The sequence below is a fragment of the Condylura cristata genome, unplaced genomic scaffold (assembly GCF_000260355.1).
Source record: "Condylura cristata isolate star-nosed mole 26May11 unplaced genomic scaffold, ConCri1.0 scaffold00034, whole genome shotgun sequence".
NCBI lineage: Eukaryota > Metazoa > Chordata > Mammalia > Eulipotyphla > Talpidae > Condylura > Condylura cristata.
This window is the reverse complement of record NW_004567135.1, coordinates 10057726-10078065: the sequence shown is the minus strand read 5'-3', so window position 1 is coordinate 10078065 and position 20340 is coordinate 10057726. Positions and strand designations below refer to the sequence as shown.

General features: G+C 35.7%; 1 protein-coding gene across 15 annotated transcripts in view; it reads left to right on the top strand.

Moving 5' to 3' along the window:
* ERC1 (ELKS/RAB6-interacting/CAST family member 1) overlaps positions 1 to 20340 on the top strand; it is a 302503-nt gene that overhangs the window by 105675 nt on the left and 176488 nt on the right. For 10 of the 15 annotated variants that reach the window (XM_012732452.1, XM_012732450.1, XM_004692830.2 and 7 more), the window contains 4 exons: positions 5477 to 5614; positions 6828 to 6968; positions 7872 to 8012; positions 15186 to 15379. In XM_012732452.1, the coding sequence (XP_012587906.1) occupies positions 5477 to 5614; positions 6828 to 6968; positions 7872 to 8012; positions 15186 to 15379 (614 nt within the window). Of the gene's footprint in view, positions 1 to 5476; positions 5615 to 6827; positions 6969 to 7871; positions 8013 to 15185; positions 15380 to 17363; positions 17451 to 20340 lie in introns of all 15 variants that reach the window. The other 5 variants (XM_012732447.1, XM_012732449.1, XM_012732446.1 and 2 more) reach the window with 1 other exon arrangement.

Here is a 20340-nt window from a genome sequence, read left to right as displayed (position 1 = left end):
CCACTGTTCCCCTCAGCAGTATACTTCATCAATCTGACTGCACTCCACTCTGTCTCTGGTGAATTCTCTCACTGCCCCTGCTCCTCTGGCCTGTACCCCAGTTCTGTATGAATAAATAAATCTTTAAAAAAAGGAATGATACCAGGGATAGTTCCTCTATTAAAAAAAAGTTGCTTTTTTATTTTTATATCACTAGTACTGTGTCCGCTTTAATTAATTATTTAAAATACTGGGGTTTCCACCTCTAAAACGTTGAACTGTGAGATCTAAGACTGTTCTGTGCAGCTAACCATTGTTATTGTTCAGCATCAAGGAATTCCATTCACATGGACAATGTGCACTGAGGTCCTGAGTGCTACTTCAGCATTGCCACTGCCTCAGGATTGTCATTGTGGATATAATGGATCATCTTTGATTTGGGATTTATTTCAGCATAGGAAGGTCTGTCACAATTTTACTTGTACCTGCCAGGTAAAAAAGATCTAGTTGATCCAGACAGATCTTAACTGGCCATGACGTTTGGTCTCACCAGCTTTAGCTTCATATCATTCAGTTATTTATTTATTGAAGATTTATTTATGCATACAGAACTGGGGTACAGGCCAGAGGTGCACAGGAGTGGTGAGATGATTCACCAGAGACAGAGTGGGGAGCAGAACAGGCAGATTGACACTGCTGAGGGGAACAGCAGGCGGGTCAGGAGAGGTCTGCTGCACCATGTGAGTTACCTCTGGGGATCAAACTTGCACTGAAGCAGCTGCAGCTAACTTGCAGTGCTGCACTTTTAATCCACTGCTCCACCAGGGTGTGCCTCATTCAGTTATTTTAATGCAAGAGGTCATTCTATTATCTATCATATGGGATAGTTTGTCAAACAACTTTCTTCCTCTCCTATCAATTAATACAACTCTGATTGTATTTCACTTACATTTCTTGTATAGTTTAGTTTAAACAGTTTAAGATAAAATGTGTTGATACTCTAATGAATAATTTATTTTTTAAAATATTTCACTGAAATATTTCATTGAAATATAGCATTGAAAGTAATGTTAGTGTTAACAGAAAGATCAAGTAACTTGTCTGTTATGATATTGTTACTTATGTATTCACTACACATCTACTCAGTGACTTACACAATGAGAGACCAAAGCAATTGAGACGGTAACTAAGCCAAAGAAATGTTTGTTTGCCAATCAGATCTTTGCTGAGCTTATTAAAGATCAATAAGCACTAATTGAGTATACAAATAGGAAAGCACTTAACAATCTAAATTTAAAACTTTGCTTGGAGTTTCTCAGTCTTGGCTACTCATGTCTTCTAACCACTCATAACATGATTTAAAAATTGAGAATTTCAAAGTCAATATAGTGAAGGGAAAACTTCATTTTGTTTAATTATGTTTGTGCTTTGATCATACAATTCACCTGAGTGTATGGTGGAGACAAAAAAAAATTGACTAGGAATTAGAAGGTTAGTGATTTTTCCTAAATTAATTACTGTAGATCCCTCTTTGTTGACTGATAGTAATTAGTTCATCCAGACTGTATTTCTGCCACTGTTACAGAAAGATGTTATTAACCAAGGTGTAAAGATCACTTCACTTAATAAATTTGATGTTGATGGCTACATAGAACAACTATGGAGGCATCATGAAAAAAAATTCATTTCCTCTAAATGATGTTTAAAGTATCCAGGTGATTGCAGAAGTGTTTTTGGTATTCCTGTCCTTTAAGCTTTATTTCCTTTAGGAAGTCTCTGGTTTTACTCAGGGGTGAGGGCCTCAAAGGCAGAATAATCAGTTCCACTTGACTAGGAATAAATCACCCGAGTTGGAACAGGGTAGTTTCTGACAACTGGCAATCCTGATAAAACACAAAACAAAAGATGTAAGAAATTTGTGGCAGTGTGGAATTGGCGTAGATTTGATGAATTCACATGTAGCTACATTTGGCATTATGGGTTTTTCTCTGGTTTAATCTTTTTTTTTTTTGTATATGGAAAAAGCTCTCTATATTAATTATCTTCTAACTCCAATAAAAGAACAATATTAGGGCTAGAGAGGTCATTTTAAGGAAAATGTCTCCTTTCTCTGAGCAGTTAATTAAAAAATACTTACTTCTTGAATCCTTCCTTGTTAGTGCTTCTCTAAGATGTTAAACCCCAGTTGATCTTTCCCTTTTTAATTTATCATCAAGGACACAGAGAACAAATTCCAATTCCTTCAGTCCTACAAAATTTTACTCGTGCAGAAATTTAAAACATACTAATACTAATGATTTCTTTCTGTATCAGATAGGGTACTATAAAATAGAAAAAAAGTCCATGGGATTATAAGACATATAATTTTCTGCAACAATCATTTCATTAAAATAGCATTCAGTGTTAATATAATCAAATTAAGAAATCAGGTTTAATATTAATACCATTAAATGTTAAATAAAAGAAGAAAAGCCTTTTGGCTATTTCATGAGCAATTGCTCCTTCCTTCTTGTAGGTAACTAGCTTCATTCTACACCTTTATTTATTTATGCACACAAGAACTAGGTTGCAGGCCAGAGGGGGTGAGTGGATTCACCAGAGACAGAGTGGGGAGCAGAACAGGCAGATCTACTGAAGCACACTGCTGAGGGGAGTAGCAGGAGACGGGAGAAGTCTGTTGCGCCATGTGGGTCAGCTCCCTGGCCCAGGATTGAACTCATGCTGCAGTGGCTGCTGATAGTATAGAGCTGAAACTTAACTTCTGTGTTACCAGGGAGACCCTAGTTCATTGTTCTGCTTATGCAGTTTGCATTGACTCAAGGAAAGGTACTTTCCTCCCCTTCCCCTTTGAAAGAAGCAGTATCTTTCACTATAACTTGATTAGTGCTATAATTTGATCAGTGCAGGAAATTATTTGAAGGTTGGTTCTTTTTGTAGTTCCTTTCTGGGCAGGAGTTTATGGTGTATGCCTAAAGACATTATATATAAGTCCAGGCATAAGTTTTCATTTACTGATTAACAATATTTATTATAGAGTTGATGTGTGCCAAATATGAAAACACAAAACTGGGGCCTAGGAGCAGAGTCCTATCTACTTGTGGAAAAATGCACAATGTATAAAATAATACGGTTAGGGGTTAGTGTTATATAGATAAATGGAAAGATGAAGAGCTATGTGATAAATATATAAATGAAAGAATGGAGAGAAATGTGTTTACTTACCTGTAGTGTGTATATGTGCAGTAAAATACATATTCTCATGGGAGTAAGAACAAGAAAGTCTTCTAAAAAGAAATATAACATGTATTGCTTTCTTAAGAGCCATGCAAAATAACTAAGCTGCTTCTAATATTAATGAGAAGACTACAATTTCATTCTTTGTTTTTCTCCGTAGAAATTGCTGTCAGCTTACATATTTCATTCGTTGCCTAACACATACGAATGTAAGCTCTTTGAGGATAGGATTTTTGTCTGTCTTAATCCTTCTGCATCAACAACTAGAAAGTGTGTGGCATTGCAGGAACTTGAATGCGTATTTAATGAATGATTGAAATTTGTGAGTGTTAGATAATAGTATTAGATAATTCCTTTTAGCTTCTTAAAAATGTCTTCCTGAGGCCCTCTCTGATGGTGCAGTGGGTTAGGATGCAGCATTGCAAGCTAGCCACAGCTGCTTCAGTGCGAGTTTGATCCCTGGCTCTGGAGGTGATCCATATGGCCTGGCAGACCTCTCCTGTCTCGCCCATTGCTCCCTTCAGCAGTGTACTTGGTCAGTCAGCCTGTTCTGCTCCCCACTCTGTCTCTGTGAGGCCTCTCACTGCCCCTGCACCTCTGGCCTGTACACTCAGTTCTGTATGCATAAGTAAATAAATGTTTAAAAAAATATCTTTCTGAAATTGTACCTCACATTTTGCATAATACTTTCCATTAGGCATACTTTTGAATATCCTTAATGATAACTTGCTATCTTGACACAAAACCAGTCCCCTCTTTTCCATCTCTCTTAGCTTGTTTAATTTTCAGAATTTATCAACTGATTTGACACAATCTTCAGTTGTTTTCCTTTGGTTCAAGATCCCTTAAATCTCTTCTCCATAGTCGTTAGAATTCTGTCTAAACTATAGAGAGACCAGACTATTTCTCTGCTTAAAAATTACTAATGGTTTCACTAATAGCAGGAGTGTAAGGGGCCGGGGGGGGGGCGAGGAATAAAAAGCAATTATAATAAAGAAAAAAGAGCTATATATCAGAGACATTTTACAGGGGTGGAATGGGAAATGGGAGGGGGGAAGTGGGGTGCACTGGACTATAGTGATGGCACATGGGTGAATTGGTGGTGGGATGTCCACGGGAATTACACCCAAGATGGGAAATGGCACAAGATGAAGAATGATGTAAAAATAAATTAAAAAAAAAAAAAAAAAAGACTACCAAAGGGCCCTCCCTAGTGGCGCAGCAGGTTAAAGCACAGCACTGAGAAGCTAAAGCCCCTTCCGCATGAGTTCAATTCCCGCCTGCCCCAGAGGTGACCCACATGGTGGGGCAGACCTCTCCTGACCTGCCCGCTGCTCCCTTCAGCAGTGTACTTCATTGCTCTGCCTATTCTGCCCCCCACTCTGTCTCTGGTGAAGCCTCTCGCCGTCCCTGAGCCTCTGGCCTGTACCCCACTTCTGTATGCACAAATAAATAAAAATCTTTAAAAAAAAGTCACTTAACTAAAAGTTGCCCCTGAGCCTCTGGCCTGTACCCCACTTCTGTATGCACAAATAAATAAAAATCTTTATTAAAAAAAAAACTACCAAAAAAATTGCTAATGGTTCTCATCTGTCTAGAATAAAGTCTGTATTTTTTAGAATGGCACTCAGGCTTATCCATGGTTTGGACTCAGCTACATAATGATAATTCTCTTACTAGTAGCATAATAAAAATGAGTCTGTTCATTTTTCTTTGTATCACTAATGCCTGGCATATAATAGAGAATTCAGTGGATACTTTTTGAGTAAATGAATGCATATAATGTGTATAAAGGAATGAATAACAATAATAAGAAATGTCATTGAAAATGCTGTTCACTAAAGTATAATACTCTAACTTAACATTAGTACTTAAGAGCAATTTTTTCCTTCATACAGCTGGTTTTGTCTTTCTTACTGTGTAGCTATTCCATTCTTTGTCCATCCTTGTTTCTCCTTGACATTTATAACATCTTCTGGAAGTAATCCAGTCTCTCGTGGCTCTCCATCCCCATCTGTATCTACTGGCTTTTCTTCTTCCTAGTTACTTTCCTTATTGTGCTCATACCCATGTTGCACTTTTTCTGTTCTGGCTATAAGTTCTGGGTCTAAAGCTTTGCATAGTTCTGAAACCCTTAGGATTAAATTATTTCTACAGAACACAAAGAGATAATCCAGACTTTCTTGTTTCCTCACCTAAAATGATGTTTATTGTGACTGTTTCTCTTAATTTCCCCCCCTCCCGCATGTATATACACACTTAGATTGAAAATCTTCAAGAGCAACTTAGAGATAAAGAAAAACAAATGAGCAGCTTGAAAGAACGAGTCAAATCCTTGCAGGCTGACACCACCAACACCGACACTGCCTTGACAACTTTGGAAGAGGCCCTTGCAGAGAAAGTGAGTGACTGGTCTGATCTTCACAGACACCTTGATCTCAGTTTTCTCTATGATGAGATTTGGATATGGGAGACAGAAGAAATTCGTTTGGACAAAAGGGAAAAGACCTCTATGTACTACTGCTTGCTGCATAGTATAAAAGGGAAGAAAATTTGTTTTGTTGTTGCCAACTTAAGCATCTGTTTCTAGGCAGGATGGATTCCAGTGAGTGAATTTCTAGAAGATCTGTCATGTGTTCCCCATTTATTATCCTTTGAAGAAACAGTAAAGTTCTCATTACATGGTCAGCTGGAATTTGTAGATGTGGGAACATCAGGCATGACCATCAGGGGGCAGTAGATAATTCATCCTTTACTATGTTGGTACCTAAAATATTCACAAATTTTAGTTATTAATTCAGTGTACCGAGCATGTTTCTGTTCTTGGCCTTGCTTTATTTTGCATTTATGAATGAACCTAGTTTTTAAGGAATGATTGATTAAAAAGAAGCAGTATACATATTGTTAATGTTTTGAATGGAGGTTTAAAGAATCTTGGGTGGGACATTGTAATTAGATTTTTTTTTTTTTTAAAGGAGTAGGGACAGTGTCTCTTAAACCTCTTAGACTCAGAATGCTTCAAGTTACCTGCACAGGTATCAGACCTGAATATATTCATTAACTATATCCAAAAATAAACTTAAATTGCTTTGACTTTCAAGTTTCCTGACTATCTGTTGACAGAATAGCGTTTTAGTGGTCTCTGTTTTCTTTACCCTTCATTATGCTTTAAGTTCAATATAACGGAATTTCCCCAACTTCCTTGGCGTTTTTTTGGTGTGTGAATTTTTCAATGTTTCCATTACCTTTATAGACAACATGTGAATTATATATAAAGAGGAAATATTTTTTATTATTAACCTGGGATGCTCTCTAAGTTTAGTTATTTGGGAATTAGATAAATGTTATTATTTCAAATGAAAACTTTAGGGACATCTAATGCTAATTTAGAATATTGGAAATGAAACCCAGAGGAATCAGAAGAACAAAGCTAGGTCTTTGTTATACCAAGGCAGGTAGAATATATGAAATACTTTTAAACATATTAACGACTTATCGCTGTCTTTTGAATGGTAGATGGAAGTGTGAAATTTTATCAGCTAACAGCTTAATTACAGTTATATGATGTAAGCATGGAAGGAATTTTCTCATGTATTGATGTGTTCTCTTATCAGGAGCGGACAATTGAACGTTTAAAGGAGCAGCGGGACAGAGACGAGCGAGAGAAGCAAGAGGAAATTGATAACTACAAAAAAGATCTTAAAGACTTGAGAGAGAAAGTCAGCCTATTACAGGGCGATCTTTCAGAAAAAGAGGTTAAGATCATAAAATGGAGTTTTTTGGTTTGCTCATTTGGTACAGTGTGTTTATGTTGTTGGTATTTATATAATGTATATAAGGTATTTGGTGGAAGACTTTCTTACTGCTCTTGCAGCAGGCCTTTTATGAATATTCCAAGGGATAGTCAGGGCGCATTCGGAAACATAGTAAGATTGGATCGTTCACTTCCTAAGTCTACTTTTTCAGTGATGAGTTGGTCTTACTTGTTAGTGATATTTTTATAGATATTAAAATAACTGAGTTATGATATCTGGAGAAATATTGTGCTAATGGTAAGGAATGTGATAGATGAAAAACTTTACTTATAACAGCTCTTAGAGTTCATCTTAGTGTTGTTGGGAACATCTTAAATGATTGTCGACTGAGTGAGGAGCATCACAGTTAGTACTGGCTTTTGAGTAAATTCTGGTATTGTGACCTAAACAACAAAAATGACTAATACTTTAGGATCAGTTTGTGATGCATGAGCTGTAGGGCCATTCTCTGAATTTTCTCTCTAATATGTTTAGGAAATTTTATAGAAATCTATTTCCTATTGGAAGTTTCCTTCTAAAAGGAAAAAGTATTTTAACTTTAAGTCAACTATTTCAGTTAACTGATTACATTGACACCGTTTTTCTACTTCCACTTACTTTGTGGGAATGGATGTACATTAATAGAACTCTTTAAATCACTATTCATTTTTGGTATTTCTTGGGAATGTAACCATATTTTAGGTAATGACTTTTTTGGGAGGGGGGTTGTATATCAGTATTCTTGAGACAGGAATTTATCAGTTGTAGAATGGTAAAAAGCTGTAATATAGTAAATCCCAAAATTTAGATTTCCATTTTATTTATAGTTAGTATTTAATTCTAGATGTCCATTGGCTCTTTTAGGCTTCACTCTTGGATCTGAAAGAGCATGCTTCTTCCTTGGCTTCTTCGGGACTGAAAAAGGACTCACGGCTTAAGACACTAGAGATAGCTTTGGAGCAGAAGAAGGAGGAGTGTCTGAAAATGGAATCACAGTTGAAAAAGGTGGAAGAAAAACATTTCTATTTTCTTTTAAATAAAAACATAGTAGAAATTTTTGTTTTGTTTATATGGAATAATTTACCCTAGTGAAGTAATAATTCCCTACCCTTCAAAATACCATTTATACCTTAATTCTCTTAGAATTCTTAGACTATTTAGTTTTTCCTTCTGAGAACCCCCAAACTCTTAGAAAATTGAGAGACCAAAGAAAGATTAAAATATATATCTCCCTTATTGGTGAAGAATAAGACCACAATGTAAAAATACCTTTATTCTCTACTATTCTTCCTTTGTTAGTATTGGATTTCCTAGGAGATAGCTTTAATAGTGACAATTCGCTATACTGGTGAATATTAGGATATGGTCTTGATATTTGCTCTCTATTCTTTGGTTAATCCTCTCTGATAGTTATATAGCAGTTTATAGTTTTCACAGGATTTTTGTAATATCAACAAAATATTAATTGTGTCAGAATTGGAACTGAGAACTTCAAGTTTTGTTTTCTTTCCATGCATTGTAATATATACCACATGATATCCACATACTGAATTTTCATTTAGGGTATACCTAAGTTAAAATCAGGAAAGGGAGAAAATCCATATCTTGAAGTTACTTTTGATTACATGGAAAAATTAGAGATTTTTAGTCTCCTTTTATGATACTTCTATAGCTGGTTATTTTTAAGGTCTCTTAAGTTTTAAGCTTTATATTTAGGTTCATCATAAAAAATATAAAGTTATCTTTGGATAGAGGAAGTTGATGGCATTTTCCTACTTTGATTTATTACTGGTTTTTCTACCCATCTCCATCCTTCTTTTCATGTTTTCCAATGTTTGATTCTTGGCGATTATTCATGTTCATTTTAATTCTTTACTGATTTATTTTATTGTACTGCTTCCACAGTAACCTACTGCAAGAGTGAGATTATTGATCTAATTTTTTTGTTTAATTTGTTTCCTCCTCCCCATATTTCCTTTTCCATTTCAGTTGAGCATTTTGTGTCATTACATTATCCCTTCTCTTTTAACACAACAGTTATATTTCTTAAAATTTTTAAATGGTTTCTCTAGAATTGAAGTATACATTTTAACTTCCCCCTTAGTTGTACTGAGATATATTATCAAATAAGAATTATATATGTTTAAAGTGTAGACCATTGTAATTTGGTGTGTGTACACATTATGAAAAGTTGACCAAAGTCAAGCTAATTAAACCACCCATTACCTCCCATGGTTACTTTTTTTTTTTTTGGTGTGGTGAGAACACTTTCTAGTACTTAAATTCTGAACAAATTTCAAGCATACAATATACTGTTATAGACTACTGTAGCTATCCTGTATATAGGTCCCTAGGACTTACCTTGTAACCATATCCTTTTACCAGCATCTCATTTCTCCCACCTCCCCGGTAACCCTGGAAACCACCATTAAACTCTGTTTCTATGAGTTCAGCTATTTTCAGACTCCACATATAAGTGAGACTGCAGTACTTGTTTCTCTGTGTCTGGCATATTTCACTTAGCATCATGTTCTCCAGGTTTATCCATGTTATCACAATGGTGGGATTTCCTCCCTGACACCCCCTTCTGTTGAATACCACATACACCCCACATTTTTTTATCCATTCATCTATCCATAGACATTTAGGTTGTTTCCATACCTTAACTATTGTGTGCATTGCTGCAGTGAACATGAGAGTGCAGATATCTCTTTGAGATACTGATTCAGTTTCCTTTGGCTCTGTATCCATGAATGGGATTTCTGGATCATACAGTAATTGCTATTTAAATTTTTTGAGGAACCTTTATATACTCTTCTCTACAGTGACTGTATCAGTTTGCACTCCTAGTAATGAAATACACATTCTGTTAGCAATTGCCACTTGTCTGTTTTTTTCATAATAGTCTCCTTAACATGTGTGAGGTGTTCTCTCATTGTAGTTTTAGTGATATTGAGCGTCTTTTCATAGACCTGTTGGTTATAAATCTGTCTTTTTTTTAGGAAAATACCTGTTCATGTTCGTTGCCCATTTTTTAATGGGATTCTTTGTTTTCTGTTGTGTAATTCTTTTTGTATCTTAGATCTATTAATGTTTGATTCACTGTAGTTTTAAAAAATTCCCTCTCCCTGGGGAATGGGACCAAAAACGGGGGGGTGGGGGAAGGGAGGGAAATGCACGGGACTATGGTGGTGGCACAGGGGTGATTTGGTGATGGGAAACCCGTGGGGATTACAATTGAGATGAAAAAAAAATGTGCAAAATGATGTAAAAATAAACTTTAAAAAAAAAAAATTCCCTCTCCCCCCCATTTTCTAGGTTGCCTTTTTCTGCTTATGACTTTCTTTGCTGTGTTGCTGTATAAAATTTTTAGTTTGATGTAGTCCTACCTATTTTATTTTTTTTAATTGCTATGTTTTTGGTGTCATATCCAGAAAACCATGAAATGCAATATACGTATTTTCAAAGATTTATTTTATTTATTTGTGCTTACAAGAACTGGGATATAGGCCAGAGTGCAGGGGTGGGTTGGAATGAGAGGATTCCTGGGGAGAAGAACAGGTTAATTGAAACACACTGCTGAGGGGAGCAGTGGGTGAGGCAGGAGAGATCTGCTATGCCATTTGGGTCAGCTCCTTGTCTGGGATTGGAACTCAAGCTGCAGTGGCTGCTGATAGCTTCATAGTGCTGAAACTTGACACCACCCCTCTCCCCACCATCTGGGAGGTCCTGCAATATGCATTTTTACTCTGAGTTAACTAAAAATAGCACTTGCCCACTTTATGTATAATACACATTTGAAATAGAGTATTCTTAATTTCTTTTCCTCTTCTTTGATTACTGTTTTTTATTTATCCATATGATTTATCACCCTATACATTGTTGCTATTATTTTCTTTAAATTCTTACCTTTTATTCTGAAACCACAAAGTACTTAGAAGAAAACATAGTCAATATACTGTAAATGTTAACTGCATAGATGTCTTTGGAGACCCAGCTTTATTTGCAAAGTAAACACAAACAAATAAATAGGACTAGAGCAAATACTAGTGCTTGGATAGCAAAAGAAATCCAAAAAACAACAAGGGGACCTACTGATTGGGAGAAGAGATTAGCACATCAGACATCTGAAAAAAGGATTAATATTTAACATATTTAAAGAAATCACACACCTTACTTAACAACAGGTTAAAACAAAAGCAAAAACAAAAAACAACCAAGGAGGTCAGTCAGAAAAAGGGCAAAAGACCTGAATAGAGACTTCTTCAGAGAAGACATACAAATGACCAGAAAAGCACATGAAAAAATGCTTAACATCACTTAGCATCAAGGAAGTACAAATCAAAACCTCAATGAGATACCACCTCACACCCATGAGAATGACCTAGTTCAAAAAACCCAGAGGTAAGTATTGGTGACAGTGCTGAGAAAAGGCGCAGGTGGTACACCTTTGGTGGGAATGTTCATGGCAATGATGCCCATGTGGAAAGTAGTATGAAATATCTTTAAAATGTTAAAAATAGATATATGATCCAGCAACCCATTCCTTGGTATTTATGCAGAGAATAAATAAACACTAATTCAAAGGGATATAGGCACTCCTGTGTTCATTGCAGCACTACTGACAGTAGCCACATTAGAGTAACAACCTACATGCCTGATGACAGATTAGTGGAGAAAGATATGAGCTCTGTTTACATACAATAGAGTACTCATTACTATAGAAAGAGATTCTCAAAAACAGAGGTAGAACTAGAAGGAATTATGCTATATGAAATAAGTCAAAAGGAGAACGAAAAAAGCCAGATGATTTTACTCATATGTGGAATACAACAAGGATCAGACAAAGCTAAACCAAAACAAACGCTAGAAATATGACTGCAGAGTTGAGGCAAGTAGTGGAGAGTGGGGAACAAAGAGTCTAGGGACTCAGTAACTATACTGGAGGATTATGGGTGTGATATGGAAACATGCATCTGAAGAGCTGTGAGCCATCCCCTAGATTGTATACAGTGTGGTAAGCCAAGGTTGCCTCTTAAATTAAAAATTCATAGAACAATAAATTACCTAAATGCAGGAATTTAAGAGGAGACCACAGAAGTTAATTCAAGCAATGTACATGTTGTGTACAGGTTTTTCTGCTATGTGTCAGATGAACTTAGGTATATCATATCGTCGAATTATTGAAAAGAACTTTGAGGGGCGCTCTCTGGTGTCACAATGGGTTAAAGTACCACATTATTGAAGCTCTCTGAAGCCACTGCAGCATGAGTTCAAACCCCACCAGGGAGCTGAACAACATGGTGCAGCAGACCTCTCCTGACCCGCCCACGGCCCCCCTCAGCAGTGTACATTGTCAGTCTGTCTGTTCTGCTCTTCATTCTGTGTCTGGTGAATCCTCTCACCCACCACACCTCTGGCCTGTATCCCAGTTTCTGTAAGCATAAATAATCTTAAAAAAAAAAAAGAAAAGCCCTTTGACTTAAAACAAGTGTTGCTATGATAAATGAGAGCATATTTTCTAATGTTAGATATAGGAATTAAGTAATAACATAAGATTGAACAATTGTGAAATATCGTAATTCAGATTTTATTTCACCGGATTAGAGAATTATTTACCTGACAATTTTCATTTTAAAAGCAGGACAGTGAAATAAGTCAGATGGTGAAAGACAAATATTGTGTGATCTCAGTTTTATTTGTAATGTGAAGAAAAAAAACCCCACAAAGCCTGAACTCAGAGCAGAGATTTACCACATGAGGGCATGGGATAGAATGGATGAAATTGGTGAAGGTAATCAAAAGGCACTAAGGTCTAGTTATAAATTAACTAAATCCTGGTGATGGAAGTCTATCATGGTGATTATAGTTTGTAACACTGTATTATCATATATTTGAAAATTTCTAAGGGAGTAGATCTTTAAAGTTCTTACTGCAAAGAAAAAAATTGTAACTGGTGATTAGTAGACAAATTCTGATATGATTTTAGAATATATATAATATCAAATCATTTGATGCAGACATGAAACCAATATAATGTTATATATTAATTATATCTCAATAAAATAAGCAAAGTGTCAGGTGGCTTTAGATTTGCTACTGTTTTAATGTTTCTTAGTAGTTTATTAGTCCTATAATTTTGTTATCTTTGTCTATTTTATATGAGCACTGTTACTTGTTTACAGCTAATTTGTGTGTTTGAAGTATGTGGCACATTTTCTTGCTGAAAATCATAACTGGCATAAGATGAGTGTTCTAGTTTGTGATAATTTTTTAAAAACTATCTTTGCCATCGAAATTTTCCAAGACAATTTCTTCTTTTGTTTTTGGAAAATGAGTAGGAAATGAGTGGTCTTGACTTCGTAATAAATTCAAGTCGTTTTTTACTCATCACAGCTGAAGAGTATAGATCTTATACCTGAGTTTTGGTACTCTGTACTCCAGCATGAGATGAGAACCTCAGAATTATTAATGAAAGCATTGTAGTTCAACTTTCAGTTATCAAAATGTTCTAAAATCCTAACTTTTTTTCTCTCTCTCTGGAAATATCTATTTTTTTTGCCTCTAAACTTTTCTGCTGAAGTTTTTTAACCTTTTACTTTTCTTTCTCTCACTTATTCTGTGCTTAAATCATTTCCTTCTACTTTTCTTTCTTTTCTCCTTGACTCTTCGCTCCTGTTAGCATCCTGAAATAGTGTTAAGCCTTCCATCAAAGCCAGTAAGTGACCTGACCAAGCGATGCTATAGATCCTGTAGTTAATGTTTTTTTCTGTGTTTTGCATGAGTTAGTTTTGTTTAGTTTTCTTAACTCTACTAAGAAAAATGGATACATTTGGCCTTACCCTCAGTTTCCTCAGGTAGGAACTCTAGATCTTACTAAAAAATGACACCTTTCTAAAATTTACCGGGTGATTAGAAAATAGAATCATTTTTGTGAGAACAAAACTCTCCCTCAGATTTTGGAAAGGTTACGTTTTTTGCTTTTGCTTTTGTTTTATTCTTAGTTCATTTGGGGCTGCTTCTTTCCCCCCTGCTTTTACCTTGTGACTTTTAACCATATCAGTTTAGACTTTTTGCTAACACGTTAAACTACATGTCTGCCAGTGGAATTGCATTTAAACGCCACTGTTAGGTACTGTGAATTTTCACAAGTGATTAAAACTGAATTTAAAGATGTTAGTAAAGTATTTCATCTCTCAAAGTACAGTTGTCACGTTGACAAAGTATTTGGCTCAGTAAGTCGAAACACTTGTTTTTCATTGAAGGTACTATGAACCAGATCTTTCTTTTCAACGTATTTTTAAAGAATATATATTTACTTTAACATTTTCTTCAAACCATTTTAAGATACGTGTTTTTATTTTATTGAAGAATGAAAAATACCTTAGCTTTTATTTTCTCATTAAATTGATCATTAATGGAAGTTTTTAGATATTTAAGAGAAAAACTGAACATATGAAATAGTTTTTAATTGCTAAAATGGCTTTGTATTCCAAAGTTCAGTGAAAAATGCAAGTTGTCATTTATAAACTTAAGAAATATTTAGAAAAAATTCTAAATGTAATTGTTGATTTCTGTCTTTATCCCATGTTATCTTGTGAAATGCTCAGTTTTTACATTATGGAGATACCTAAGTGGTTATAGTCATTTTCTTGACCTAACTTCAGTTTTATGACATCATGTGTAGTACCTGTATGATCCTAGATACTTAAGGCCATGTGACCCATATGACAATATACAGGGAAGGGAAGCGAAAGGAGGATCATATGAGATCTAGTTGTCAGCACTGGTACTGGCTACAGTAAGATCAGCACTGAGTTTTTCTGCTCATGCATTTTGACATTTTTGTGGAGAGACCGTTAGTTGTCTGATCACTCATTAGTACATCTCCCTGGAGCCTGAAGCACCTTGCAGCTTATGATGAATTTTCACTTAGTAATAAATATTCAGAGGTGGGCTATTATAAAAAACAAATCCACTCCAAATCTAAAGTAACTTTCTCCATTTACTAATATATTGTCTCTGATAATTAAGCAGAGACAAATCCTATAAATTGAGACTAACTGTTAAGTATTTGGTAATACTTCATTTAAATTGAAATGCAGATATCTCTCTAGGACATATTTGCCCACTGCCACAGTATATGTATCTGATAGAATTTGAACCCTTTCTTTGTAGGCACATGAAGCAACGTTAGAAGCCAGAGCCAGTCCTGAGATGAATGATCGAATACAGCAGTTAGAGAGTGAAATCGCCAGGTACAAAGATGACTCTAGCAAGGCCCAGGCAGAAGTTGACCGTCTCTTAGAAATCTTGAAGGAAGTGGAAAATGAGAAGAATGACAAAGATAAGAAGATTGCTGAGTTGGAAAGGTAAGGAAAGGGGAAACTGAATGTATTAGAGATCTTCAAGTGTAATTTGAAAAACTGTACTTTGGGGGACATCCTTTTTCAATGTAGCTGCCAATCTGAATTTAGATTCTTGAATGTTTGATGTTATTTTATTACCAGCTTTTAAATTTAGGGGCACATTCATTGCTGCAATCTCCAAAAGGCAACATAAGAATGAGAATAAGTTGGGAAAGTATAGATTTCAAGATCATTGGTTGAAAGAGAAAGTATTCATTGGTTAGGAAAGTATTGTTTTGTTTTGTTTGGTCAGTACAGTTCATGTCATGCTTTTTTTTTTTTTTCTTATCTAAGGGGTGAATGAGCCTCAATTTCAAGAACTTAATATTTCTTCATTGGCTTATGCCTTTTCATTGAGTTGATGCTCCTTTAACTACAAATCTTTAGACTTGTCACAGTTTGTATAATAGAAAAACAGGTATTATACCAGTACATATTTCAAATTTAGCAAGGTGAAGGATGTTTACGGGTAACTTAGAAGACAAGTTTCATGGAGCGCTGACTTTAAATAGTCTTCAAAATGAGCTAGATCCAGTCAAACAGCTCTTTTCAAATTTTGTCTTTCTTTTTTTTTCCTTATTGGGGTATTCTGTATTACAGATTAAACATATCCTTCTTAGCCTGTGCTTTAACACCATTTACTTAACATAAATACACAGTGCATAGAAATAGTTCTTTCAGTAGAACTTCATTAATCTATCCATTCTTCTGAACAAGCCAAAGAGACTGACAGAGTGAAGTCACTATAGAATGTGACAGTGCTTTTATAAAGTGCTTTTATAAATTTCTGCTGTTTAAAATTTTGGGTGATTTGATAGTTTGATATTTTTTCCCTTGAGGTTCTTTTTCTCCTCATCTAAAACCATAGAATGTTGATCTTCAAGAAACTAAAATAATAAAGTGAAACCTTCAAGGATTTCACTTTCTCTTTCACTGACTAAAAGTATGAGTAATATAGACTGGTTGCCTTAAATACCTTAAATCAGAATTAGCAAATTACCAGATTCTCAAGTTTATATCTTGTGTATTTTTATATATCTTCTTCCACATTTGCATTGTATCTTCCTCTTAAAATACACCCACAATATACACTATACAACTCATATGAATAAATGTCTCTCTGTGCTTTTGTGTCAGCCTGAAATTGATGGCTGTCAACTGCATGGATAAAAATACCATGCTTTTTATGGATTAATGACTTCCAATTAAATATATTTTCAAAGTTTTAGAAAAGAAATTTGTTGATAAAGTTTTGTGTTTTAGGTTTGTTTACTTTGTTAAAAACCTACATTGAAACTACTGCTTACTCTTCTAGTCAATTTGATTGAAAAACAAAATACTTCATTTTGGCCGATTTTTGAGTGATGAGGATGATTTGGGAGAGAGTTAAGAAATAGGATTCAGTCTATATTTGAGGTCCAGCATACACCAAATAGATTTTATTAGCCATTGTATTTCTTACATTTTGAGAAAGAGTTGTAAGTGATCTACTCTTTCTACAGATTATGACTTTCCACGACGTTGAAAAATCACTGCATAGATTTGTCTCCTGGCCACTGTTTTGTTTTGTTTTAGGCTTTCACCTAGTTGTTGTTTTGTTTTTTTTTTTGCTACCAGAAAGAAAGTTTCTAAAGCTCACTGTTTTGCTCCCATGATTTATTACTCAGCAGCATTGTAAAAGAGATATTAATAAAGTTTCAAAGACAGTATGACATCATGCCTTTATGTTGAGGGGCATGTATGTGGCTGCTCTGTTTCTTACTAACCATTTGCTTCTTGTGTTTGCCATTCCACTGTTTCCTGTGTGTGGGTGTCTGTCTTCTGTAACTTATCATTTGAGTTTCCTCACCTTTTTTTCTGGTTTGTTTTATCGTGGTCCTATTCATTGGGAGTTTGGTCCCTGTGTGTGTGTGTGTGTGTGTTCCCTCTTGGCCATGCTGTCTCTCAGAAAGCCAGTCTCCCGCAGTTTGTGCCTCCCACGCCAGATTTCTGTCCCTGCACCGTCAGGGGGGTTTGTTTGGGACTTCCTGGGAAAGTGAGTGTTATGTAAGGCTGTGGTTCTATACTAGGCTGAAACGCTACTGCTGCTCTTGCTACTGCTGGGGCTTGTGGGAATGAATGTTGCTTGATCAGTATTAAAGAACAGCCGGTTATATTTCAAGCTGAATTATGCCTCCTAAATATGTTGATAAAGTGTGTGTTCTGTGTGGTAAGATTCTATCTTGTAAGATGCTGTTGATACTGTCTCGGGCTTAATTTCCACTTCTCCTTTCATGTGGTTGTTCTTATGCTGGGGACCTCCCTTAAAAGTAGTAGTCATTGAGGCAGCAATAGTGCCATACATTAGTTCAGCATGTAGAATTCATTGCTGAAGGATGTTCACAACCTTCTCAGGAAGAAATTAAAAGCAGACTATATAATCATTGAACTATAGAAAATTCTTAAAACTCTTTACAGATTCCCTAGTAGTCATTAAAGATCTCCACATTAAGTGGTTTCTGTTAAATCACAAAGAATTCTCGAACCCATCTTTTGTAGCCTTGAGAAAACAGAATTGCTTATATTTTTCTCATAGAACAATCGTAGTTCCTTTCAGAAATGGTTTAGTGTTGAACACAAGAATTAAAAAAACAAAGAGGATTGTGTAAGCTCACCCATACACCCATACACCAAATAAGAAATACTTGTCAATTAAATCTAAGAAATACTGCTTCTAGACTCACTTCTTACAGTAAGCAGTACGTATCAGAATTCACCCAGAGAGGCAGAAACAGTGTGATTGTGGTGGCTGCTCAGCAGGTCTTTAAATCTCTTGGTATTTCAAGGAAATTTCTTCCTGTTAGGAAGAGACCACCAGCAGGTTAGAACTCCTGTGGCATGTGGTGAAACTGTGGTCCAGATGCACTAGTGTTTCTCCCCGGGATAAACCTTGGTTTGCTTTTAGGTTTTTTCCAAAGGATTCAGTTATGCCCAGGCGGATTATCTGAGATAATCTTCTTTATTTAAATGGATTAAGGACTTTAATTATAACCACAAAATAGCTTCATAGCAACATCTGCCTTTATTAAGTAAGTAGGTACTATGGCCAATCTAAATTGATATTTCTGGAAAATCAATCCTTGCTGGTTCTGGACATTTTTATTGGTTAATTATGGGAAAGAAAACAACAACAAACCCTGGAACTTGCTATTTTTTTTTTTTTTTTTTAATTTATTTGGTGACGCAGCAGGTTAAAGCACTGCACTAAGAAGCTTAAGCTACTTCCGCATGAGTTCAATCCCTGCCTGCCCCGGAGGAGATCCACATGGCGTGGCAGACCTCTCCTGACCCGCCCACTGCTCCCCTCAGCAGTGTACTTGGTCGATATGCCTGTTCCGCTCCCCCCTTTGTCCCTGGTGAATCCTCTCACCCTCTGTATCTCTGGCCTGTACCCCAGTTCTGTATGAATAAATAAATAAATCTTAAAAAAAAAAAGATTTATTTACTATTTATGCATACAGAAGTGGGTATAGGCCGGAGGTGCGGGGATGGTAAGTGGATTCATCAGAAGGAGTGGGGAGCAGAACAGGCAGATTGATGAAGTACACTGCTGAAAGGAGCAGTGGGCAAGACAGGAGAAGTCTGCTGCGCCATGTGGGTCACCTCCCTGGCAGGTATTGAACTCTTGTTGAAGCAGCTGTGACTAGCATTAATAGTGTTGTGCCTTAACCCATTTCGCCACCAGGGAGGGCCCTGTTCTTACATAAATAGAGTGATTTAGGTTAGCCTTAGAAAGCCTGAATGTAATTGAAATTTTCACTTCTAAAGTGAACATATTAACAATTTCTGTGTAGATTCATAATGAAAAGGCTTTTCTTTGGCATACCGGTTAAAATACTTTGAGAGGAGTGTAATGTAGAATCAATGTAGATAGAATTCTGATAGAGTTGTTTATTGTCTACTCTTTCATTCACGCTATTCCTGTTAGCTAAATATACATACACTTCTTGGCATACAGGGAGCACTATTTGTCATGCCGCATGCTGTGTGTTACTTCTTAATTTAGTTTTTGTATTTCCTTTGTTACCTTTTTACTAATGTAGAACACGAATCTACTGAGTCTGGCATTTCCAGCAGAAATCCTCAGTTGATTATGATGTTTGTTTAGATTCAATTCAATGTTGTTTAGAAATTTATATATTGAGAGTGACCGTCTTCTGATTTTCATATAATATATAAAATATATACAATAGGTATTAAGGGTTACCTTTGATTTATCAAAGTTAGGAATTTTCAGTGACCTAAAGCACAGTAGACTGTTACTGTGTAGCATAAAGAAGTAATAGAAAACTTGCTCTATTTGCTGATAAGTCAGACAATACTGTGAATTTAATTGGTACAGGCTTCATTTTGGGGTATGTTTGGAAATTTAGCCAGAGGGAGAAATGTATGAAAAGGAAGGTCACACTTTTGTAAACCTCTTATCTATGAGCACCCTCACGTTCTTTTTAAACTCTTACTCCTTTTGACTGGTTATTTCTAAACACCACTTTAAATATGCATTTTAATAAGATTTATAATTGTTAATTTTATGAAAATAATAGTTTGTGAGTTTATTTTTTTCTCCACAACTCACTCTCTTTACCAGTAAATATATACCCCTTTCCTTCTTCATTAATTAATGACTTAATGACTTACTTTTTCAATTATGAAGGATCTTGTTTGTTGGGAACTTTCCTGGGCTTTGGAGATACAACAGGGGATACCATGAACAAAAATCTGGCCTTCATGAAGTTTTTAATCTAGTTAGGTTGACCTAAATTTTTTTTTTTTTTAAAGATTTATTTATTTGTACATACAGAACCGGGGTACAGGCTGGAGGCTCAGGGGCGGAGGGAGGCTTCACCAGAGACAGAGTGGGGAGCAGAACAGGCAGATCGACGAAG